This window comes from Trichosurus vulpecula, chromosome 9 (assembly GCF_011100635.1).
Source record: "Trichosurus vulpecula isolate mTriVul1 chromosome 9, mTriVul1.pri, whole genome shotgun sequence".
In the NCBI taxonomy this organism is placed as follows: Eukaryota; Metazoa; Chordata; class Mammalia; order Diprotodontia; family Phalangeridae; genus Trichosurus; species Trichosurus vulpecula.
Genome location: NC_050581.1, coordinates 110,762,794 through 110,788,173, shown reverse-complemented (window position 1 = coordinate 110,788,173; position 25,380 = coordinate 110,762,794). Strand labels below are relative to the sequence as shown.

The window sequence follows — 25,380 nt, the reverse complement described above, 5'->3', positions numbered from 1 at the left end:
AGGGATATAGTGGTACTTAGTTTCTCCTTTCATCTCCATTTGGAAATACATCTTGTCACTGGGTCATCAGGGTATGGTGACTCATATGATCTTAGGCACCTACCAAGTCTGAGATGTCAAGATTCCACACGACCAGGACTTTTTTTTTTCATCTCCAGGTGACCAGGAAGTTGGATCAGGGAAATTGGGTCCATTCTAGTGTTGGAGAAGCTTTGTTTTCTTCTAGGTAAAATTTCCCCGTTTTGTAGGTAAGAAGAAGGAAGCTGCTTTAGGGAGATATTGGTTGTATAACAGCATATATGTCTGGGCTCCAAAAGAACATATAACTTGACCATGGACCCATATGCATATTCTTGGGGGAACACAGACAAGTTATATGAATTCTTGACTTACCTCTCCCAGAGGGCCAACAGCTAGAATCATGGAGAAGATCAAGGTGACTTAGAAGATAGACTGATTACCATTACCTGAAGGGCTGTTACCCAGTTCCCCAGAATCCCACCTGGCTGTTCACTCTGACATTTTCCTACGTGTTACCCCAAGAACCTAGCAAAGAATAGGCCATCTTAGTTTTCATGAGTATTGATTCAGGCATTCATATTGTCTGAATACTGTTTTCTGCCCTACATGTGGTCCAAGCTCTGTATGTCATGTTTCGCCATTCCATACTTGTTGCCTGGTGCTTCCTCCATACTTTCTTAAAGTTACTGATGATCAGATTAGCCTAGTTTGGTGGCCTCTTCACCTATTAGAGTGCTCTGCCCTATATTCTCAGCTTCACACTCCCAAAGGGCTGTCTCTGAGTGGCAAGCTAGATGTTCATCTATTTCTGCTTGGAAGGCATCTCAGGACAAAGCTTTCTGGCTTCCTCATGGCTTCTGGTAGAGGCATGGCTGGGATAGGGGTGTTGGCTAAGTAGACATGCAGGACTTTATGTTCTTCTTGACAGTGGTGCCATTGTCTTTGGATAAGAGAAAAACATTTGTCAGAACCAACCCAAATCATTGTCATGTAGCCCTCTTTGGGGCCATTCCTCTAAAATGTTAGTTTCTAGGCACTTTCACTGCCCAGAGTCTCCCATGACTGGAACTGTCTCCTTCTTCATCTTCATTTTCTAGGTTTCTTTCACATCTCAACTAACCTCCTGCCATTTCCAGGCCTCCTTAATCTTAGTCTTCCCTCTGAAGTAACCGCCAATTTACTCTGTACACATATAATTTTGTACATAGTTGTTTGCATATTGTCTTCCCTGTTATAGCCCTTTAAGAGCAGGCATTGTTTTTTGCCTTTATTTCTATCTCAGTGCACATAGAAGGTGCTTCATAAAAACCTGTTGAATTGACTTGTTGACTTTAGGATCCATTCCTTCTACTTCTGGGAGAACATAGGCCTTCCTGATAAGACTTAACCCTTCAGTGTAGATAAATTGGAAGAATGGAAAACCAGCTGCCCTTTGAAGAAAATTAGAACAAGATGTGAATATCTTAGCTATATTTGCATCCTTTCTCGGACGACCCCAATGTGCTGTCATTTCCTTCCTCCTCGGTATTTGTGCACATATGTGCATGTTATGCATTTGTGTAGCCAAGAGATCTTCCCATTTTACAGAGGAAGAAGCTAGAAATCAGAGTAGTAGTGGCCCAGCAGAAGCTAGAATCTGATTTTTAAAGTGCTGGTTCTCCTCTCAGTGGCTGTCAAAAAAGATTTCACAAGTTGTTTTAGACCAAGAAGTCTCATCATCAGCAGTGATTGGTGTCAATGGGACTAAAATATGGGTTCATGAAAGCCAGGGAGACAACAAATAAAGGTCTGAGAACATCAGAGGGTTTGGGCAGAAATACCACCTGAGAACCTGAGCAAATGGCAACTGTGAAATAATCACTGTGAAAGGAGGAGCTGTAGAGAATACATTTATCTGGAGACAAGCAAGTCATAGCAAAGAGGACTTCATATTGTCTGAGCGGTGGTTTAGGTGGCAGGAAGAGAATGTTTGGTTCCCTTATCCTGGAAAAACCGATCCAGCATGGTTAGTGTCTGAGCCAAGAACTTTTTATTTTATCTTTTTCAGTTAACAAGCACTTATTTTCTGTCCCTCTCACTTTCCTTCCTCCCAAATGAAAGAAATAAAAATTAAACCCTTATAACAAATATGCCTAGTCAGGCAGAGTAAATTTCTGCATGGCCATGTCCCAAAATGTATATCTTATCAAGGATAAAGACTTGCTTTTACATCTAAGCAAGAGTAGAAGGAAAATTACAAAATGGAAAATGTAAGACACATTAATGAAAGTTGTGGAAAGATGAGCCCAAGCTGTCAGCAATGAAAACAGTAAAAAAAAAAAAAGTGAAAAATAAAGGTACAGTACACCTTTTAAATGCTATTAATCCTAATAGGTATTTCTTAAAGTGAAAGAAGAGGAAAATTTTAAACTTCTGGAGACACCCCATTCTTTAAAACTTAAAAAGCCAGTTCTACCAGAATCAAAGGCTCTATTAAGAATTAAGATCAAAGAAATCAAGATAACTTTGGAAACAAGAGTATAAGGAGGCAGGGCTTTTAAAAGACAGGTCATTGTCCTAAGATAAATTTGTTTTTTGAGGCGTATGTGACATTCTGAGACCAATTAAAATCCTTAAGAACATTTCCATCCAGCATCCCTGGTGAGTACAGAGGCAGGAACATTAAGTTCAGGTCATATAAACACAACTCATCCATGCCAAAGTGGCTTTTTGCCTAATAAACAAGGAAAATTTAATTTTGGTAAACAAATATCCTGAAAAATACCCATGCAAAATGACAAAGAGAAAAATTACTTAACATTCACAATTGTGTAGACACATTGTCCAGAAGGGTAGTCCAAAGTGTTGGCCCGTATCCCCTTGGGGGGAAGGGCCTGAGCCCAAGGGATATGTGATCACGTAGTCTGAGGGTGGTAGCCAGTCATGAGACTTGTCTCCAATATAATCTCATCTACCCTTATCCCCAAACACTCCTTGGCCTTCAGTCTGTAAATTCCCATCCCTTCTAAATTCTCTTCTAAGCCAAGGGTCAGCCCCTTAGGGCAAAACTACTCCCTGGACTCTCAGAACATCACAAACAAGTGCAAATGGCTAAATTCTAACATCCCTCTTCTCCTACATACTCATCCCCTGGTCCCCAGAGTGTGCTGCACCAAATAAACAGGCACTGATAAGCTGCCACCACTATCTTCACCCTACTCTCAACCCCTCCCACCCCACCCTCTTGTTTACATACTTCCTTATTGTCAATGGGCCCCACTATCCTTCTGGTCACCTCCTATTTCAGGATTCAGCTCTGCCTCACTTAAATCCAGCTCACTTGCAAGTCATGACATTACCTTCCCGACATCATGGTCTTCTAGAAAGAAGGACAAACAATAACTTAATTGGTCTCTCTGCCCTTAGTGTCTGCCCTATCCAGTCCACACAGCAGCCAAAGTGATTTTTCTAAAGCATAGGTCTGACCATGTCACTCCTCTGCAAACTGCATTGGTACCCTAGTGACTCTAGTTTCAAATGCTATTTCATTCTTTTAAAATGTTTCTTTTTTGTGTTTAAGTTTTATAATATACTTCATTATTTATACAGTCATTTATACAGTAGTGCATGTAGTACATGGGGCTGATGTGTGGCACAGTGGGTAGGGAAGACTCATCTCTTTGTGTTCAAATCTGGCCTCAGACGCTTCTCAAGAGGGTTAAACTCTTACTCAGTGGCAAATATACTGCAGTGGTTTGCCATTTCCTTCTCCAGCCTGTTTGGAATCAGGAAGATCTGAGTTCAAATCCAGCCTCAGACACTAGCTCTGTGACCCTGGTCAAGTCACTTAACCCTTTTTGCCTGAGTTTTCTCATCTGGAAAATGAGCTGGAGAAGGAAGTGGCTCCACTATTTTTGCTACAAAAACACCAAACGGGGTCATGGAGTCAGACACGACTGAAAATGACTTAGCAACAACGTGTATATGATTTATAAAGTAAATATAGACATATTGTGAGTGGTTAAACAAAAAAATTTGGAGACCACTGGTCTAGAACAGGGCTGTCCGAAATGCAGCCTGCAGTGGGGTTTATGCGCCTACAAGCATAGAAATTTACATAAATGCTTTAGTAAAAAAGCTGAGCTATCACAGAGCTCTCACTAAGATGGCAAATCAAAATATATTGTCTATTGTTTCAATAAAAACCTAAGGTGGAACAGCCCTAGTCTAGAAAAAAACAGATTCTTATTTTAAAATCCTTAAATATACAGGATAGCTGGCTGAATTTTAGTAAAACTTCATACAAAAGCACTGTAGTTAAACTCTTACTCAGTAAACGCTTACTACTGAATGCCCGTGTTGCCTGTCACAGCAGGGATGGTCTGAAGACACTGGGGTCAGGCAGCTGATCAGTCTGTGACTCCTACCGTGGTAAGACCCTTGGGATAGAATTTGGGGTAGAGGGGAAGGTAGATCACTTTGGGACAGGATCTACTATCAAGATCTTCAGGGTCAGAATTTTGATTCTCCCAGTCTACTCAGAGGTTTAGGGAACTAATTCATACCAACCAACTCCCCCAAAGTGCTGATAGTGTGGGTTAGTAGGTTGAACACTGAACTTGAAATTAGAAGATTGAGTGCTAGTCACACCATTATGTTCATAAACAAGTTCCTTGACCACTCTGAGCCTCAGTTTCCCAGTCTGTAAAACTAGAACTCACAGGCTTATTGTGAAGAAAGCAATTGGTTAGGTGTTTTAGAAATACAGGTTATCTGTTTTTGTCTTATTGTTAACAAGCGAGATGTCAGTTCATTTATTTAAATAGTCCTGGCAAGAGCACCAGGCTGTTGCAGCATTCTGCCACAGGCTCTTCCCCTCTGGTGGAAGCTGGGTAGGTTCCCCCTTGGAATGCCAAACTACAAAATCAGAATGCTTGGTATATGTAAAAGTAGTGCAAAGGCATTCAAATGTTGTTGAGGGAAATTTCCACCAACCTTCTTCATTCTAGGGGTATTTCTGGCCATGGAGCTAGGCCTGATTGTCTAACACAAGAGCTCTTTTGTTCTTATTTTTCTACATTCCTTCTCAGTCACCAAAAATTTCTGCTTTCTACCTCTTCTCACAACAGATCACAGTTCACCTCATCAGTGAATATTCGATCTTACAGCAAGCTTTATATTATTACACTGAGTAAGATTGGCCATTGTGACAGATCTTAGTCCTGGTGACCAGTATTACTCAATGTTAGTTCCTATTTCCAAACGTAGTACTTCCTGCCCTTTTCTGGGGTATTCTGTAGACCCTTCTACTGTATCTACTGCAGGAACTGGGCTGGCCAACAAAAAATAACACTAAAAAAAAAAGACAAGATGTTAAAAAAAAAAAGACCCAATAATGAAACACATGGTCCCAGATGTCTGTATCAACAGTTCACAAAGTCCAGGTAACAAGCAAGAGAAACTAGAGATGCTAATTCTTTTTTTTTCCTTTCAAATGAAAAAAAAGAATTATTAGTGCTTTTTGTTTCTTTATTACATTCATTTATTTTCCCCATACACTACACCCCATCATATCCTGCTTTTTCTCTGACTGTCCCACTCAGGCCTAGGGCATGTGCTTTCCTCCTCACCTCCATATCTTAGAATCTCTTCTTCAAAACACTTGTCAGGTACCACTCCTGTCCTCTCCTCATCCCCTGAGCATCTGGTGCCTTCTCCCCACTCCTCTCCCCAGCAATTACCTTGTATCTGTCTATTGGCTATATAACTTTATCATAGCTGTATGTACTTGTCTCCCTCATAGAACATGAGCTTCTTGAGGGCAAAAACTTCATCAATTTCATCTTTGTATCCTGATCCTTTGGCACAAGGCCTCACATACACTAGGCCCTTAATAAATGCTTGCAGATTGGTTGCTCAATTACTTTTGTATATTTGAAGATTTGTACTTGTCAGAGGAAGTTTCAGTAAACTCTGCTGAAAAAAATTAAAGTTTACCTTAATTATAATGTTTAAATTATTGAGGGAACCATTTTTAACAGTGTGAGGTTTTGTCTTTCTTTAATGTAGATTCAAACTTGGAATGTTTACAGGTGTTTTCTCTTTCCCAGACAGTGTGCAGAGGCAGCGCTCCGAGATGTCAGGAGGTTCCTCAGTGAAGAGGGTGGACATGTAGCGGTGAGTATGACACCCCACCACAGCACACAGGGCAGTGTATTGTGCTCATGCTCCACATAGACACACCCCAGTGGGGTGTGTTACACTCATAGCGCCCATTTTCCCTGGGCCTTTCTCAAGGTCACAGTTCCTGCCCTTGTGTGCAAGAGAAGGGTTGAATACTTTTGTGTAAAAAGCATGTTTATGTGGGGCATGTGCTGGCCTTTGGTGCTCAGGTAATCCTTGAGGCAAAACTTCCCATGTCTAACCCTCTGCCTCGATGACACTGTACCTATCACCCAAGGCAAGAGATGGAGGGGAGAGGAGAGAGGGAAGCAGTTCACTGTCCCTGACAGCCCCAAATGGGGAGTTCATCTGTGCTTCTCTTCAAGGCTGCCAAATCCCAAGACCTCTGGGGGAAGTGAGGCTTTTCCCCATGAAAGCTATTTTCCTGCTTCTGAGTTATGAGAAGGAAACCTCATGGAAGCATATCCTTAGGGTCTCAGGGCTGAGAGTTTGGACCCCAACGAATGATGGAATTTCATTAGGTCCTTCACCTCACCCCCCACTCGCCGAATCTGAGGGAGCTAATTCTAACATCTCATAGGATAGAAAGCTTTAATGGTTTGTGACTCAGGTAGCTGGTGGGTTGGTCAGGGCTACGCTTTGGTGTAGTGAATAGAATGTAAGACTTGACCTAGATTTTAATCCTGCCTTAGACACTTACTAGTTCTGTAACCTGGGAAAATCACTTAACCTTTCAGTCTGTAAAGTGGATATAATGATAGTACCTACAGCACAGGGTTGTTGTGAGAACCAAATGAAGAAATATGTGAGAAGTACTTTGTAGACCTTAAGGTGGATGTGAGCTATTATCATCATCATTTTTGGTGTGTGTGTAGAGCAAAGGTTCTTAACTTGGGATCTGTAAGCTTGATTTTCTGATATTTTGATGGCCATATTTTAATATAATTGGTTCCTTTGGAATCCTATGGATTTGATCTTTTGCATTTAAGAACATTATGAGAAGAGGTCCATAGGTTTCACCAGACTGCCAAAGAGATCCATGACACAAAAATGGTTAAGAAGCCCTGATCTGGAAGTTAGTGTAGAAATTCCCAAGCTAGGTTCTGAGGAAGTGCTCTGGGGATTGACTATTTAGACATATATGCCCCATTCTTGGCCTTCATGATGTCCCCGATGGGCATAGACCATGTCTTGCCAGCTTTGAAAAATCAGAACTTCACCAGGATATATGCCAGCCTCCCTTCCCTGCCCCCTCCAAGCAGTATTTGTTGGTCAAGTGACAAGAGGGGCACTAGGGGCCTAGTACCCCACCTACATGATCATCAAAGTAGAACTGGTCTGTTCTGTCAGCTCAGCACTTTCTGTGGACAGAACACCTGCTCTCTGTACTCGTAAGTGCATGTGTGTTTAATCCTTGTTTCAGCTCTGGAGGGGGGAAGGAGTTTTCATTTTGACAGAGGGTTGAGGAGATGAAGCAGGTGGTTCAAACCAGAATCTGCCATGGGAGTAGCTTCATTCTTCTTCCCCTTGAAGCTCTCTCCGTCTTCTCCTCCTTTATATCCCTTAATTCCCTTCCAATCTCTGTAATATCCAGTTTTTCTTGGTTGGCATTGATATGAACCGTTATTTCCAAACCAGACATTGTTGAAAGCATGGTGTCCATCTGGGCCTTTTATTGCTGTTTTCAAATGTTAAGGACTGTTTATAGTCATATTCTTCCATTTGACTCTAGGTTTTTGATGCCACAAACACAACACGAGAACGCAGAGAGACCATCTTTAAATTTGGAGAGGAGAATGGCTACAAGGTGAATCTCTGGTCTTTCCTGACTTGTGTGACTTGACCAGGGGAGCCAAATGTCCAAACACTAGTCCCTTTGTGGCTTGTCTCTCAACCAAGGCTCATTTGTGGTCCATCCCCTGAACTAAGAATTCTGGTTCTGCCAAAGCTTGTGTCCTTAGCTGGAATATGACCCACTGGGAAAGAGATATATTGCTATCTGCGCTGTAAGGCTCCATCCCTGTTAGGAAATAGGCTTTACATTGTCTGAGCCCTTCTGCTTTCTGAGCCCTGGAATAGGCTTTTCCTAGGAAAGAACTTCCTCTTAGAGTCTGAGCTTTGAGAAATATTTTTTTAATACTTTAGTAATATTTTATTCTCCCCAATTACATATAAAAAGAATTTTAAACATTTTTTTAAGTTTGAGTTCCACATTCTACCCCTCCCTCCGTTCACTGCTTCCCAAAATGGTAAGCAATCTGATATAGATTATACATGTGTAATCACATAAAACATTTCCATATTAGTCATTTTGTACAAAAACACCAGAAAGAAAGAAAGAAAGAAAGAAAGAAAGAAAGAAAGAAAGAAAGAAAGAAAGATTGCTTCAGTCTGCATTCAGATAACATCAATTTCTCCTCTGGAGGTGGATAGCATTTTTGTCATGAATCCTTGGGGATTGTCTTGGATTATTATATTGCTGAGAATAGATAAGACATTCGCAGTTCATCATTGTAGAATATTGCCGTTACTTTGCACAGTGTTTTCCTAGTTCTCCTCACTTCACTTTGCATCAGTTTGTGTAAGTTTTTCGAGGTTTTTCTGAAATCCGCCTGCTTATCATTCCTTACAGCACAATAATATTCCATTACGTTCATATACCACAGCTTATTCAGCCATTCCCCAGTTGATGGGTATCTCCTCAATTTCCAATTCTTAGCTACCACAGAAAGGGTTGCTATAAATATTTTTGTACAAATAGGTTCTTTTCTTTTTTTAAAATCTCTTTGGGATACAAACTTGAGTATTTCTAAAAGAAATCAGGTAGCACAACAAATCATGCTCAACTAAGAGGCAGAAAGATCTGAGTTCAAATCCTTCCTCCGCTATTTAACAGTTGTATGATTCTGGGCAAGTCACTGAGTCTCTCTTGGCTTGAGTTTCCCACTGTGTAAAATGAGGATGATAATAACAGCCCCTACCTCACAGGATTGTTGTGAAGCAAAAATGAGATGATGTGTGTAAAGCCATTTGGAAACCTTGAGGTGCTCCACAAATGTTAGCTAATATTATTAAGAGAGGAGCTTCCTACCGTTTGCTCCCTCGGATAGCTTATTCCCTGGGAGATGGAAGGGACTTCCATGCTCTCTGAGTCCTGGGGCAGTTAAGGTCTGCCCTCTGGGGAGAAAGGATCTCAATGTCCGAGCCATGATTTTAAACTTGAAGTTGTCTCAGCAGATAACACATCTAGCCCAACTTTGTCCTTTTTCTGTCTCGGTTTCTTCCCTTCTTGGGGGGGTCCTTAATTCCTTGGACTTGAGGCTGCAGACCTTCTTTGTTGAATCAATCTGTGTGGATCCTGATGTCATTGCTGCCAACATAGTGGTGAGTGAATCAACCTGAAGTCTTTGCTTGCATTAAGGGGACCATGATATAGAGCTAGAGTAGAACCTGGCTGAAGAAAGGAGTCTTCTCTGCTTTTCTTCTGTCTGTTGTCATCCCGCTGCCTGACACAGCATTGTGAGAATGGCCAGTTTCCTGAGAACACTGTTTATATCATTAAAAAGGGGGGTGGGGTGGGGAGAGGGTTTGCTGTATATACCTAGAGTGGAGGCTGGTCAGATTACATAAGGAAAACAGCAAGGGAAAGGAGAGATGTAGCCCTGGCCCAGCCTGGATTGAGGGTAGCCAAGATTTTTAATTTTATAAATTAGTCCTAATACCATAACTCAAGGATTAATGACTAACAACACTCCTGCGATAGGCAAATTCTTTTGTGCCTCCTCTCCCCCAAACTCCCTTTATAAATCCCTCTCCTACCTCCTTTTCTGAACCCATTTCTCACATCCTTCTTCCCAGGCTCCAGCACCCTGACACACTCTGGCTATCCAGAGCACCTCATCTTACCCAGGCTTTCCACCCTGCTATCCCCTCTCCTGCCCATTCCACTTTCTTTCCCTATCAAAACTTAGATGTTGCCTGACTAGAAAAAGGTGAGAGGGAAGTTTAATTCTCTCAGGAGAGACTTTTGCATTTTTCCAGAAAAGTCTTGCCATCCAAAGGACTTTGAGGAGAGGATGTGCACAAAGCCAGTTTTGAGCAGAGTTGCTCCCTGGGTAGCATTTTCCCTTTAGTGCTGTGGCCTTAAAGCAGGAAAAATGATTAACCCTCTTTCATCGCCTCCTTCCTTCCCATGGACTGTTCACTGCCCCTTTCCTCTCTTTCCCACAGCAAGTGAAGCTGGGCAGTCCCGACTACATTGACTGTGGGAATGATGAAGCCACAGAAGATTTCATGAACAGGATTGAATGCTACAAGAACTCCTATGAGACGCTGGATGAAAATCTGGACAAGTAAGTGTCCCCGCTGCCTGGTCCCAGAAGAGCCAGGCCTCCTTCAGCAGACTTGTCAGGAAGCGCCTTTGAGTAGGCTGATTCAGAGAGGCCCCTTCCTTCTTCTGTCCTGTCCCATATGGCATGTCTAAGGCGAGTCTCCTTCCTGAACTGTTTGGGGGCGAGGGCAAGGAGTAACAGTGCTAATAATGATGATAATAAAAGCAGTAATAGCTAGCATTTCTTACATAGCCCTTGAAGCTTTGCAAAGACTACAGCTCTGGAAGGTAGGGGCTGTTATTATCCCCATTTTACAGATGAGGAAACTGAGGCCAGCAGCAGCTTAAATGATGTGCCCAGGGTCACATAGCTAGTAAATGTCTGAGGCAGGATTTGAACTCAGGACTTCCTGAATTAAAAGCCACTATACCACCTAGCCGCCTAGAGAAAATGGAACCTTTCAAAATCCCATTGAAATAGCCTTTCCTGATCATGCTTCTAGAATAAGCCTAGATGATCCCTGCCTAGGGCCCAGGGAGCAGCTTCCGGTCACCCTCACCGTGTGCCCTGGATAGCAGCCAGTGGTACCCTGAATTTCTTGGGTGTGGACTGCTGGGGGCTGAGTCTGCTGGTTTGGACTATAGGAAGGACATAGGACCAGATCTGACCTGTTCGTATCCAAGTGCAGCCCTTTGCCTGGGTCCCTGGCTGGATTCCCCCGACCTCGGTAGCTATGGAGGCTAACGAGTCGTTTCTTTTAAGAGTTGTTTCTTTTATTCTTCTGACAGTTATCGTCCTGCATGCTTTTATTGCTGTGATGATTAGTGGTGACAACAGGAAGTTCCCGGGGTCAACAGGACCTTTGCTGTCCATGAAGAGCTGTGTGAGAATGTTGAGAATTATCCCATTGTTTTGGCTCATAGACACCTCCTAGCCCCTCTTGCACCCGCACTCAGAATGCTTTTAGGTTGCAAGGTCTCTGAGGCCTGGAACTAGGTGAATGACCTTCTTCTATACCATGTGACTCACTGAAAGCCGGCCACTGGTCTTTCATGAAAACTTTAGTCCTTTCCCTCCTTCCTATTGAATGGCCAAAGCCAGTGATGGGCACAAAGAAGACTTGACTTTCTATATCGATTCTTTCTTGTGCCTCTTCTTGGCACATTCACCATCCACATCCAGCATAGCCTAGCGCAGCATCAGGCACATTGCGGGCCTCTGGACAGATGTGTCAGGTGGCTTGTGTCTCCTCTATAAATGAGAGGGGATTAACTTGACCACTGGCTCTTTTATAGAAAAGGGGAGATGAGGACTGAGAGAGATTGTGAACAGCGTAACAGAGACAATGCTGGGCTTAGAGTCAAGAAGATGTGGGTTCAAATCCCAACTCAGACACTTAGTAGCTGAGTGACTTTAGGGAAGTCATTTCCTCTCTCTGCTTCAGTTTTCCCATCTGTAAAAGGAAGGCATTGGCCTCAATGGCCTCCAAGGTCCCTTCCAGCTCCAAATCTGCATTCCTATGGCCTGAAAAACCTTAGTGGGAGACACTGGGAGTGATATCTACCAACCTGGCCAGGTCATTTTGAGGTGAATGGTGCTTGAAATGGCTTCTTGGTTTGACTCACAGATGTGTCATGAGATGAAAGGGTTATGGGGGACAAGAAGAGCGTGGTGAGGATGAAAACTTGGGACAGACTCACTTGGCCTTTTGTTTTATGAAAAGTCAATAAAACTCCATTAAAAGTGGCTCCTTGGGCCTGAGATTCTGCTGCTCTGCAGGTCAGATTGTTTGTCACATGTGGTGTGCAAGTGAACCTCAGTGTTACACTAGAAGCCTAGCGAGCACACGCGTGATCCTTGTCCAACCCTACCAGCGTCACAGTGGCCTCCTGCTGTCCGTCCTCTGTCAACTAATGAACCTAAGCTGTTTGCAAAGATTTTTTTGTTATGGAAGTGTATGCCATGAATGAGGTGATGACAGGAGCTAGAATTTGTCCACAAATAGCTAAGAATTTGATTGAAATGTCCTTTTTGTTTGAGCTGGAAGCTTGAGTTATCCTAATGAGAATCTCTTCCCATCTTTCTCCTTGTCTTCTTTCTCCTTTGCTTTCTAACCCTTTCTGTCTCTTCCTCCCCTCTCCTGTTTTCCTCTGACTCTGTCTTTCCCTTCTCTTTGCCTTTCTATATGTCCCTTCCTCATTCTTCCCCTTATCTTACTGCTCCACTTTCTTCCTTCTCATCATATCCACTTTTCTGTATCTCTCTCCTCTCCTTCGCTTTCCTGTCTCCTCCCACTTCACCTCTCCATGTCTCTGTCTCTTTCTCTCCCTTCCCTATTCTCTTTATCTCTGTATCTTTCTCTCCCCTATGTGTGTTTCTCCTTCTGTTATCTTCTCTCCTTTCTGGTATCTTTCTCTTTCCCCTTCATTTTCTTCTCTCTCTCTCTCTCTCCCCAACTTCCTCTCTCTGACCCCCTTTCTGTGTCTCATCCCCTTTTCCCTCTTTCCCTCCTCTGTGGGGGAAAGGGATCTCTCTTACATTAAGATCATGGATGTGGGACGGAGTTACCTGGTAAATCGAGTGATGGACCATATTCAGAGTCGGATTGTTTACTACCTCATGAATATTCATGTGACCCCTCGATCCATCTACCTCTGTCGCCATGGAGAAAGTGAACTGAATCTTAAAGGAAGGATAGGTGGGGACACGGGACTGTCCCCAAGGGGGAAGGAGGTATGTGATGATGTGCTGGTCACAGTGATGATAGCTGATATACTTACATACCTCTTTACCATTTAGAAAGTGCTTTAGATATGTTTTCTCTTTTGACATCACAACAGCCCTGAGAGGTAAGTAGGGTAAGTGACTGTTATATTCTACAGATGAAGACACTGAATATAAGGGAGGTTAAGTGACTGCCCTAAGGTCATCCCACAGATAGGAAGAGTCTGAGCCAAGAACACCCAGGCTGGTTTGTGTGTCTGCACTGTAGAATCTTTCCCACCAGGAGCTTCCTTCCCTTCCTAGAGCCCAGCTGGACTGAGCTCAGGTGGATGGCACAGCTTTTGTGCAGGAAATTATGGTTGTGGGATTTGATAGAATTCCCCTTCATGCTGTGAGAAGTAGAGCTGAGAACCTCCAAGGTGGGCAGAGATCATTTTCCATGTATTTACTTGCATCAGTGCTGATTACCTGGGCCTAAGTTAACAGAAATTAGACTAGGATGGTGCTCCTAGCTTTTCTCCTTAGAAATGTGCACTGCTCTGTATCTGAGGTTTTGTGGAATCACGGGGATCCTCAGGTCTTGGTGGAAAGCTTGTGGCACACTAGGAGCTGCCTTCAGTGTAGCCACTCTGGTGACGGCTCAACTCACCGAATGTTCAGGCAAATTGTCCTTTCTGGGAAATCAGTCAATCAGCAAGTATTTATTAAGCTCAAACTAGTGCCAGGCTCTGTGCTAAGCACTGGAGCTGCAGTGACAAAAATAAAGCAGTCCCTCCCTGCCTTGCATTCTTTGGAGGAGACAGCATGTACAGATATTGGGTGTCCCAAAAGTTTAGGTACAGGTTTAAGCTTTAATAACCTCAGAAATAGAAATGCTACAAACCTACAAAAATGCCATTTTGAAAGCTTTGTTATTTAAATTTCTTTTCTATTTAATTTTGTGAATTTTGAATAATAATTTTTAAAATTCTAATTTTAACCAAAGTACCTTGTTGTTATATATTGTGTGTACAACAGGTTTTTGGTTTTTTTCTGGATGACACTTTCTCAGACCAGTGGATAGGTACAGGAGGTGCTCTTGTGTGGCCACCTCAGTCACCTGGTCTAGCTCCGTTAGACTTATTCTTTGGGAGTCACATTAAAACTATCATGTATACATAAAACAAAACTTTTTGGATGATTTTTAAGCTAGGATTACAAATGCAGGCGTTTTCAGTCACTGAGTGACAGGTGATCAAAGCTTTTGCAAAGTTTGGGAATTGATTAAGGCACAAAATGGCAGTTATGTTGAATTATAATAAAATATGTTTTTAAAACTTAATGTTTTAAGTGAAGTTATAAAGGCTAAACAGCACTAAGACTTTTGGGACACCCTATATAAGTATATGTAAGATTTAGGAATAGAGAGCAGTCCTGTTGTTTCTCAAGTGAGAAAGCACTGTCAATGCAAACTGACATATTCTCTGCAACTTGTAGCTTAGTGTTACCAAGAGTACTGAGAAGTTAAGTAACTTACCTGGTTTCACTCAGCCAGTCTGTGTCAGAGGTGGGTCTTCCTAACATTGAGGCTGGTTCTCACTACCCCTCCATACAATATATAAAAAATAAATACAGGAAATATTGGGGGGAGGTACTAGTAGCTGATGGGGTCACAAGGAGCTGGACATGACTGAACACCCACTGGTTGTTGGGAGGATCAGGAAAGGGCTTGGATAGGAGGTGGCCCTTGAACCGATTTGATATGGGAAGTGATGGACTTAGGAATCAGGAATGACTAGGAGGTTGCAAATTTGGTCCACTGAAAGGAAGGTGGTACCTGGACTGAAATAAGGAAGTTTGGAGGAAAGGAGGTTTGGGCAGGGGGGTGGGGGTGGGGGGCCAGATATTGAGTTTTGGACATGTTGACTTTGAAATATCTCTGAGACATCCAGTTCAAAATGTCTAGAAGGCATCTGGAGATACGGGACTGGACCTAAGGAGAGAGGCTAGGGCTAAATGTATATATTTGAGTCATCTGCATAATCAATCATAATATAACCTATGGGAGCTGGGCTGATGAGATCACCAAGAGAGAGAGAACCTGAGGGCCTAGGGCTTTGTTGTATATTCCTAGTTAGGGGTTGAGGTCTGGATGATCATGATCCAGCAAAAGAAACTGAGGTGTGTGGGGGAGGGAGGACCAAGAGAGGGCAGAAAAAACCAAAAACCTAGCAGGGAGAGAGTATTCAGGAGGAGTGTAAATTGCTCAAGAAAGGTCAAGAAGAATGAGGATTGAGAAAAGTCTTTTGAATTTGGCAATAGGATTGTTAGTAACTTGGGAAAGAGAAGTTTTGGTTGAGTGATGTAATCAGCAACCAGATTGCAAGGGATTGAGAAGTGAGTGAGAGGACAGGACACGGATAAGTGTAAACAGGTTTTGTTTTTTGGGGTTTGGGTTTTTTTTAGGGGTTTGGCTGTGAAAGAGATGAGAAGGCAATAATCTGAGGAATGGGAGGGTGCAGGGAGTGAAAGATCACAGTCCCTAATTGATAGGGGTGAATTCAGCTTGAGGCTGAGCCAGACTGATGCTGGCGCTTCTTTGACCACAGGCCGGAGAATTCTCAAGACATGTGAGCAGCTAGGACTCCCTTAAGGCATTCACTAAGACCCTTTTGGAATTCATCCCAACATCAGAACCACTGTCCTTCACTAGGGAGCAATCCAGAGGACATAACCACTCAGAATTTGACTTGGTCAGGATTAGATACAGATGATCCATCTGTGCAGACCTACAATCAGGACAGGCTTTGTTTGGTTGAGGGGAATGGGGGATGTTCTCATGCTTTTATGAAACACAGGTGAAGGGGTGCTGTGATTTCTTTTGATTGGATGGTTTCTGCTTTGCAGGGAGTTCAGGGAACCCATGAATGAAAGGCAAGTCCACGATTGCTGAGTCTAATTTTGCTTTGTGCCCTCAGTTTGCTAAGAGCTTGGCCCGGTTCATTAATGATCAGAATATCAAAGATCTGAAGGTTTGGACTAGCCAGATGAAGAGGACAATTCAAACTGCAGAGGTCCTGGGAGTCCCCTATGAGCAGTGGAAGGTTCTGAATGAAATTGATGCAGTAAGTCCCCCTCCCCCAACCTTGATGCCATTATAATGAGTATCATACCCACTCACCTACTTAACCCATCAACAAGTGGAGACATGGTTCTATTTACTTGGGAAATGTGGGTGAAATCTAGAGTAGATCTTGTCTATAGAGTAAATAGGGACATATCCAGGGGTGTATGTCCAGGCTGAAGGAGAAAAGAAATAACTTCTATCCCTGAAAAATCTATCTCCGGGACTGGTGCCCTGGGAGAGGTCCTCCAGTCTCCACACTAATACTAGATCAGGCCCCCATCACCTCTCACCTAGACAACTAAATCAGCTGCCTAAATGGTTGCCTCACTTCCCTTCTCTCCCTCTTTGGTCCATCCCAGACAGGCTGCCAGAGAAATTTTCCTAATGATTAGAGCTGTCCATGTCACTTCCCTGCTCAAAACCCTTTATTGACTCCAACTACCCATAAGGTTAAGTAAAAACTGGCATTCAGGACTGTCTACAACATGGTCCAATCTTGTCTTTTCAGCTTTTATCTTCTACTTCTCTTTAACTTTCCATAGAGATGACTCCTCACTGTTTATATCCTGTATAGATTCCCCTCCCTATAATTTACCAATATTCTTCCCCTTGCTTGGAAGTCTTACTACCTACTTTCCACCTATCAATCTACCTATCCTTCAAGGCCCTGCTCAGATGCCACCCACTTGCGAGAAGCTTCCCTGTTAACCCCATCCTAGGGGCCTGAGCTTCTCTAAACTACTAGAACCCCTACTATGGTCCTTAGCACAAGCTGCCTGTTGTTATAAGTTTTATTTTCCTTATGTATCATGCTTCCCCATCCAGGCTTGGAGGTCCTACCAGTCAGGAAGGGGGTAAGTTCCTAACTTATCCATACTGGTTGTCAGGCTTCTTGATTCCTGAGCCCATTCTTCTCACAGAGTGGTGGCCCTTCATATTGGACCTCATTTTTCCAGGCTGAGGATGAGGGAGCAATACCTAGAATACTGAAGGCTCAGAGTAGGGGGGCAATCCCTGGATGACAGACCTCTAGAATATATGGGGTAATTCCTAATTACCCCATAATAATGCTAATGTCTCCAGGGCTAGCGGGTAGAGCTGATACCTGGAGCTCTAGGGATAAGAGAACTATGGTTTGGGGGTGGGGGTGTGATAAAGCTAATGCCTTCTGTTCTTGTTTTCAAGGGTGTCTGTGAAGAAATGACTTATGAAGAAATTCAAGAGCATCATCCTCTGGAATTTGCGCTTCGGGATCAAGACAAGTATAGATACCGATACCCAAAGGGAGAGGTATGTGTCCTTCCTTCAGCCCCTGATCTAGGACTTGCCTCAGACCTTTGTGAGCCAAGGCTTGGCTGGAGTGAAGAGGATTTGTTCTGTAGCATCATTATCTAGGTCATGGGTGCTTAACCTTTTGTTGTATCATGGACCCTCTTGGCAATCTGGTGAAGCCTATGGATCTCTTCTCAGAACAGTGTTTTTTAATTAGTAAGACTAAGTACCTAGGATTACAAAGGAAATCAGATATATTGAAATATGGCCATCAAGATATTAGAAAATCAGTTCACATCCCCTTAGAATAAGAAACTCTGATCTAGCTAGAGATGGGTCTCCCAAGGTTTGGTGGTCTCTTCTGGGACCACTGCCTGTCTCTTGCCGTGGACATAGAGAAAGGATAAAGAGCTGTGGCTGCAGCTGCAGTAGCCCCTGAGTGACCTTGACCATCAGTAATCTCCCCAGTCCCATCCTGAGCAGGGGTCTCCTAGAAGAGCATCGTGGCCCTTGTCCATCCATATCTGGCCAGTCCTAATTCTGAGGTCACTGCACAGGGATGGTTCTGACTTGGGCATGAATTTCCTGGAAATTTTCAGCCAGATCCCTGAGGAAGGTCTGGCCACTTCAATGTCCCTAGAAATAATTTCCAGTGTTGGAAAAGTGCCAACAATCACCACCATGAACCTAGGACCTTGCGCTGTCCTCTAAAGGAGGTAGACTGGATCCCAGGACGATCTCTCAGGACGATCTCTTCAGAATTGAGCCTGCTTTGTGGGGGCTGGATTTAAGGTGGCTTTGTACCTTTCCCATGGGAGGTGACCAACTGCTAGTGAGGACAGTTTTACCCATAGTCACTCTATCTCTCTTGGGCCAGGACCCTCAGCCTCGTCAGTGTCAGACTTCAGCTAAGCCCCTTAAGATACCAAAGGGGCTTCTAGCTGATAAACACCTTTGCTTCTCCCAGTCAGCCCTGAGAGGAGCAGTCCTCATCTGCAGTAACCTGATGTTGCTGCTGCCCTCTTCTGGCCCTTATTAGTGGTGCAGACTCAGTGTGGGAATTTGATTTGCTTGATTAGGCATATTTGTTACATGGACTTCTTCCCAGTAGGGGAGGGTTGAAGGGTGAGGGAAAATAGGGATGGAGTATTAAAAAATAAAAAAGCAAAATAAAGAAAAGAGGGCCATTGGAGCATCGATTTTTTTTTTTTAATGCAAAGAGGAGAACAGAAGAAGGCCTTAAAGAAGCAGAATCAGGAAAGACAGCTTTGAAAGCCACAGGTTGAATGTATTTTATACTTAAAAAGAAAAGCTCTACATAATAGAGATCTGATATTTCATATGCATTCCTCTTTTTCTCATTTACTATGTATTATGCAAATGCTCATGGTATTTGGGATTTATTAAGTTAAGAATAAAAAATTAAAAACTTTTAAAGTGACAGAGGCTTCCAACTGACCCTCTGCTAGGAGTTAAGCAAGACAGATCTCTGGCATGAAGGTTCCCAAGGACAGCTAACCTGCCCCCCACAAATTGATAAATGGTCAAAGGATATAAACAGGAAGTTTTCAGAGGAAGAAATCCAAGCTATCAATATCCATAATTTTTTTCCAAATGCTCTAAATCACTAACGATTAGGGAAATGTACATTAAAATAACTCCATGGTACCACCTTAAAATAATCAGATTAAAAAAAAAAAGAAAAGAAAACACATGCTTAGAGGAGCTGTGGGGAAACAGGCCCTTTAATGCACTGGTATTGGAGCTGTAAAGTGGCCTGGAAAAGAAAAGGAACCTGTATTAAAGAAAAAAAATCATAGCAGCTCTTTTTGGGATAGCAGTGAATCGGAAACTAAAGGGATGCCTATCAATTGAGGAATGGCCGAACAAGTTATGGTATATGAATATGATGGAATATTATTGTGTTTTAAGAAAAGGGGGTGTTCCAGAAAAACCTGAGAAAATTTGTATGTACTGATACAAAGCGAAGTAAGCAGAACCCGGAGAACAATTTATATAACAACAACAGTATTTATACAATAATGATTTATACAATAACAGTTGTAAAGATAAACAACTTCAAAAGTCTTAAGAACTCTGATCAACACAATGACCAGTAATAATTCCAAAGGACTCATGATGAAGCATTCTGCCCATCTCCAGAGAGAGAGTTGATAGACTCAGAGTTTAGGTTGAAGCATATATTTTCTTTTCTTTCTTTGGACTTGACTAAAGGGAAATTTGTTTTGCATGATAATACATTGAAATGGGTTTTGTTTTTCTTGCCTTCTCAATGGGTGGAGGAGAAGAAAGAAAAGGAAAAAATTTGGAACTGAAAATCAAATGAAACTGAACTTAAAAAAAAAGAAAAATTGCCCGCATAGCAGCCCCTCGTTGGCTACAGCGTTGTGGGAGACGTTTGAAGAAGGCCAGGTCCGGAGGTTCTTCCTTCCCAAAACTAATTAACCCTCTGTGGTTCAGCGTCTCATCTAAGGGCCCTAGATAGTATCACCAAGAGGCCCTGGGTGCATTTAAGTCTCTTGGAATCATCATCCGATGAGGTCCACAGTGCCCTTCAGGGCCCTAGGGTCATATGAATAGCCTAGAACTCTTTCATGGAATCTGTCTCTTGTCATCCAACAGCAGAGACAGCTGCTTCTGCCCCCAAATCAGCAGGTGCTTCTTGAAGACCAATAGCCTGACCATGCAGATAACAGAGATTCCAGTGGGATGATACATGCCCTACAAAATCTGGAGTGCTTTTCCTAGAGTCCATAAGCTTGTCTTGTTGTTATTTTGATAACTGTAATTCAATATAATTGGCCTCTTTTGTAACCTTATGTATTTTGTTATCTATTTAGTGTCATTTGAGAAGGGTCTCACCTAAAAGGGTTCAGAACTTCAGATGTAAAAAGATACTGGTGATGGGGCAGCTAGTTAGAGTTAGAGTGGTTAGAGCACTTGCCCTGGAGTAGAAAGACCTGAGTTCAAATCCAGCCAAAGACACTTACTAGCTGTGTGACCTTAAAGATACTGATGGGATGGGTTGAGGCTAGTAAGAAGTAACATATTACAATTCTTCAAACATCTATGATTTTGTCCTTGCGAATCCTGCATCTATACTGATCACAACTCCTCTGCAACTTAGCAGATGGCCTTTGAGAGTTTCCATGGCCTAAGATGCTCTCCCTTTGGGATGGTGTCTTCCAGAACTTGGACAGGCTGGTCCTCACATGACAGGTATACAGCTCATACATTAATAATTGGCGATGTGGAAGTTGAGGGAGAGAGAAAAGTCAAGAATGACCCCAGCACTGTAAACCTGAGTAAATGAAACCCTCCCAGACTAAGCCAGACCTGACAAAGCTTTTTCCTTGCATACTCTTGTAACTGGCATTGTCTCCATGCCACAGTAAAGTACCAGAGCTGGAAATCAGTGTAAGAAAATGCATTTAATTAGGGATAACCAGAAAGTTCTAAGGTTTGTAGATTCTACCAGGGACAGTCCCTAAGGGAAGGGAACTGGCTTCAAGAGGGGACATCTGGCAGTCATCGATAGCTCTGTCTGTAGGGCACTCACTTCTTCAGTGAACATGCCCCACATTTACACAATTCCTCTTTGATGTTGTACATGCCTGGACCACCCCCAAGTGCCCATCTACTTGTGTCATGAAAATTCTTAGATTGAAAGAAATTGAGGCACAAAAGTCTGAGCTTAATCTGTTTATTGGCAAGGCAAGCAATTACCAATAATAGAGATCAGTGATCACTCAGTGATCAGAGACCCTCCCATACAATCAGAGCAGACTTTTATACAGTTTGGTTATATAAATTTGTTACATAAGTTATATAAGTTTGTCACCTGGTGCCAACTAAACTAAAAAGACTCCATAATTGGTCCATAATTATGCTGACTTGCAAAAGCAGTCTTCGAGAGTCCATGCTAATACAGAGTTAGTCAGCGCCCTTTGGGAAGTCCCCAACTCAATACTCCCCTTTACCAGAGCAACTCAGTGCTAGGAAGAACATCTGACCAGGTGGAATCATCCTCCATTCATCTTCTTTATCTCCCTCAAGAGGCAGGTTGGCTCTTAGTTACATGCTCAGTCTCTTATCAGATATTACAGGTCAAACTGGAAATGTGCCTGGCCTGCAAAGGAGTTGCCACCAAAAGCCTAGATTACAGCACACACTCTTTGGCACATTCAGGCAGAGGGACTGGGCTGGAAGATAAGGAACAGGTCTCTTTCCTTACCGTAGGCCACTGGGATTAGCTTTAAAATTGTGTGCAGTAGCCACTGGAGATAAGGCAGCTGTTTTGAGGAATGCAGATGGGGAGGAAAGTTAGTCACATCACAGAAAAACTGACTCATCACAACTTCTACTGAAAGGCCCTTGCCCAAAGCCCACCACAAGCACCTCCTATTCCCAGCTACACAAAGACATCCCAGGAGGCTTTGAGTTCCAAATTTTTTTTCTCCCCCCTCCCCGCCAAGAGAGCATGTAGGTTCTACGTATACCTTCACGTTAAACTTATTTACATAATCTAACTATTATTCTTAAAGAAGGAATGGTGCTTTAGAATCCCTAACCACCATGGGACACTTGGGCGCCCCTTCTGCCAGCCTTCCTCTTATCTCACTTTCACAGAATGGTCTGCTTGCACCAGAGAATTTTGTAGTCAGTCTTCAAATGCCAGTGACTTTCCTTTGATTCTCCTTTACTTAAATTAAACAGTTAATTACACTGTTAACTAGTGTGGAGGCAGGGCTACACCTGATCCTGGCCTGCTCCCATGAGGTTTGCTGCCTTGGGCTGCTCACCTTGTAGATTCTGACATTCATTTAAGGTGAAAACAACAACCACAACAACTACTACTGCTACTGCTGCTACTACTACTACTACTACACGATTTTAGAATAAGGGGACTACAGCTAGACGAGAGTTCATGTGAGAAGGATCTGGGACCTCTAGTACATGTTCAACATGGGCTAACTCGTGAATCATAGTGAGTGCCCTGCCATTGACTGTGTTCAGCATCTGGGTGGCCGCCTCTTGTCCCCTAGTCGTGTCCGCCGACTCTTTGTGACCCCATTTGGGGTTTTCTTAACTGAGGTGCTGGAGTGGTTTGCTGTCTCTTTCTCTAGCTCATTTTACAGATGATGAAACTGAGGCAAACAGGGTTAAGTGACTTGCCCAGGGTCAAACATCGAGTAAATGTCTGAGGCCAGATTTGAATTCAGTCTTTCCTTACTCCATGCCTGGCACTCTATCCACTGTGCCATCTATCTTCCCTTTCCATCTGTAGGGGGAATCTATAGAAGGGATTTCTGTATAGATGAGAGATTGAACTGCAGGCTCTGAAGTCTTGTGGTTGTGACATCAGTCACTGGAGCATGAGAGGCCCCATTGATGACATTGAAACTGGTGGGTAGGATGTACTTGTAGAGGGAGGGAGCCCAACTTATCCCCCCACCCTGTTGCCTCACTGTGGATTAGTTTCTGCCTTACTAGCTAGAGAAAGCTCAGATTTAGGAAGGATGTTATTGTCTTCAGGACTGTGGCATTGGGAAGAGGTGTGTACATACTCGCTTCCCTTATTTGTACAACCCTGCCCCCCTGAATCCTGGCCACTTTCCCTCTTCATCCCATTCCATCCTAGTCTACCTCTGCTGGAATTGAGTCTGTCACCTCTGCTCAGCAATTCTGTTCTCTTTCAGTCCTATGAAGACCTTGTACAGAGACTGGAGCCAGTCATTATGGAGCTGGAGAGGCAGGAGAATGTCCTTGTTATCTGTCACCAAGCTGTAATGCGCTGCCTGCTTGCCTATTTTCTCGACAAGACTGCAGGTATGGGTGCCAAAGGTGGTACTGCCCAGCCCTGGGAACACCCAAACTCGGCCTCCTGGGATGTCTTTGTGTCCGTGCCATGTGTCATGGAAGGGCAATTGGAAACAGGAGATACCTGTGGTGGGCTTTGGGCAAAGGCCTTTCAGTAGAGGTTGTTTGTGCTTTGGGAGGATTCAGTGTTTCTGTGATGTGACTAACTTTCTTCCCCTTTCTATTTCTCAGAACAGCTGCCTTATCTCAAGTGCCCGCTGCACACAGTTTTAAAGCTAACCCCAGTGGCCTACGGTAAGGAAAGAGACCTGCTCTTTATCTTCCAGCCCAGTCAGTCTGCCTGAATGTACCAAAGAATGTGTGCTGTGACCTAGCCAGGTATTCCAGGTGGCCTATGTATTGAATAAATGAGAATGATGATCTGAGACACCACCTAGTATGCAAGAGGTTTATAGAAGTGACCTACCAAGAGATTTCCCAAAGTTACTGTATGTGTAGGGGATTTTGTTTAAATTCTAGAAGAAAAGGAGAAAGAGTGATCATGTTCCATTGATTCCAATACCCACTATCTCCTATTCCAAAAATTGTGGCTTTTAAAGCAAATGGCGTGTGGGCCCTATGTCATTATTAATTCTCTGTGTTGGCTGGGTATTTACTGATCTTGTATGAGGATGGGACATTTATTTATTTTAGCTCTTCGCGCGCGCGCGCGCACACACACACACACACACTCTTTCCAAGCAAATTTCTTCCTAAGCCATCTTGCTTTGGTGAGGGCCTGAGGAAGCACCAGTTTAAGATGGAGAACACTTTTTTTGTTTAGGGTACAGCCACTGATTTTACCATTATAATTGGAAGTGGATTAGCTGATCCTACTCAAGCCTGAGTAATGCTGAATTTGAGAAATGCAATGAAGGGAGGAGATTGTAACATGAGCTTGCAGCTGGTACAGCTGGTCTAGCTGCTTCTTGGGCCCACTTTGGGGAAATCGCCCACCACTAAAGTGGTTTCAGATGTCATTCCTTTCAAGTGAATTCAGCAAGCATCTAAGAGCCTACTGTGTGCAAAGCCTTGATACAAAAGTGAAAGTAGATGTGGTTTCTGCCCTCAGGGAATTTAGGGAGTAGAATAGAGAGACTAGTTGAATAGGGAGATTATTCATATACATGGATAACTATAATACCTATTAAAATGGTATATGTATAAATAATAGGTCTAGAATATTATGGGGAGTGTTGGGGGTGGGAAATTGCTAGGAATATCAGAACATTTCATGGAACATTTCAACTGAGTTGGATGTTAAAGGAAGACCAAGATTTCAATAGATGGACATGTAGAGGAGATGGGCTGGGGGGCTGGGGAGTCTGTTCTGGGTGTAGAAGTTGGCATGAACAAAGTCAGGGAGATGGAAGAGGGCAGGATGATAATGGAGCACTGTGCCTAATCTCGTTTGGCCGGAGCACAGATTATGTGAAAGACAACAATGTGGAATAAGGCTAGAAAGGTAGGTTGGGATCAGGCTCTGGAACACACTGAATGGCTTGATCATGGAGTTTATACTTAGTTCATTACGCAGTGAAACCACTGAAGGTTTCAAAGCAAAGCAGCATGATGAGAGCTGTCTTTAGGAAGATTCCTCTGCCAATATCATGAAGAGTGGATCAGAGAGAGAATCCCAGAATCCTGAGACTTAGTTGGAAAGCAACTCAGAGAACACCTGGTCCAACTCAACTGAAATAGAAAAGTTCATGACAAAAAGAAAAACACTTCCCCTCCCCCAGACACCAAAATAGTTCTAGCAGCTCTTTTTGTGGCAACAGACAACTCAGAACAGATGCTCGTCAGCTGGAAAATGGCTGAACAAATTGAGGCTCATGCATGTGATGTGATAGGACTATGCTGTAAGATATAATGACTGTGTCA

At 43.1% G+C, this 25,380-nt stretch overlaps 1 protein-coding gene across 5 annotated transcripts in view; it reads left to right on the top strand.

Annotated features, from left to right (window-relative positions):
- PFKFB4 (6-phosphofructo-2-kinase/fructose-2,6-biphosphatase 4) overlaps positions 1-25,380 on the top strand; it is a 79,778-nt gene that overhangs the window by 40,283 nt on the left and 14,115 nt on the right. For all 5 annotated transcript variants that reach the window (XM_036738411.1, XM_036738413.1, XM_036738410.1 and 2 more), the window contains exons 4-12: positions 6,111-6,177; positions 7,916-7,990; positions 9,511-9,567; positions 10,414-10,535; positions 13,040-13,247; positions 16,196-16,342; positions 17,530-17,634; positions 23,337-23,466; positions 23,689-23,751. In XM_036738411.1, the coding sequence (XP_036594306.1) occupies positions 6,111-6,177; positions 7,916-7,990; positions 9,511-9,567; positions 10,414-10,535; positions 13,040-13,247; positions 16,196-16,342; positions 17,530-17,634; positions 23,337-23,466; positions 23,689-23,751 (974 nt within the window). The remainder of the gene's footprint in view (positions 1-6,110; positions 6,178-7,915; positions 7,991-9,510; positions 9,568-10,413; positions 10,536-13,039; positions 13,248-16,195; positions 16,343-17,529; positions 17,635-23,336; positions 23,467-23,688; positions 23,752-25,380) is intronic.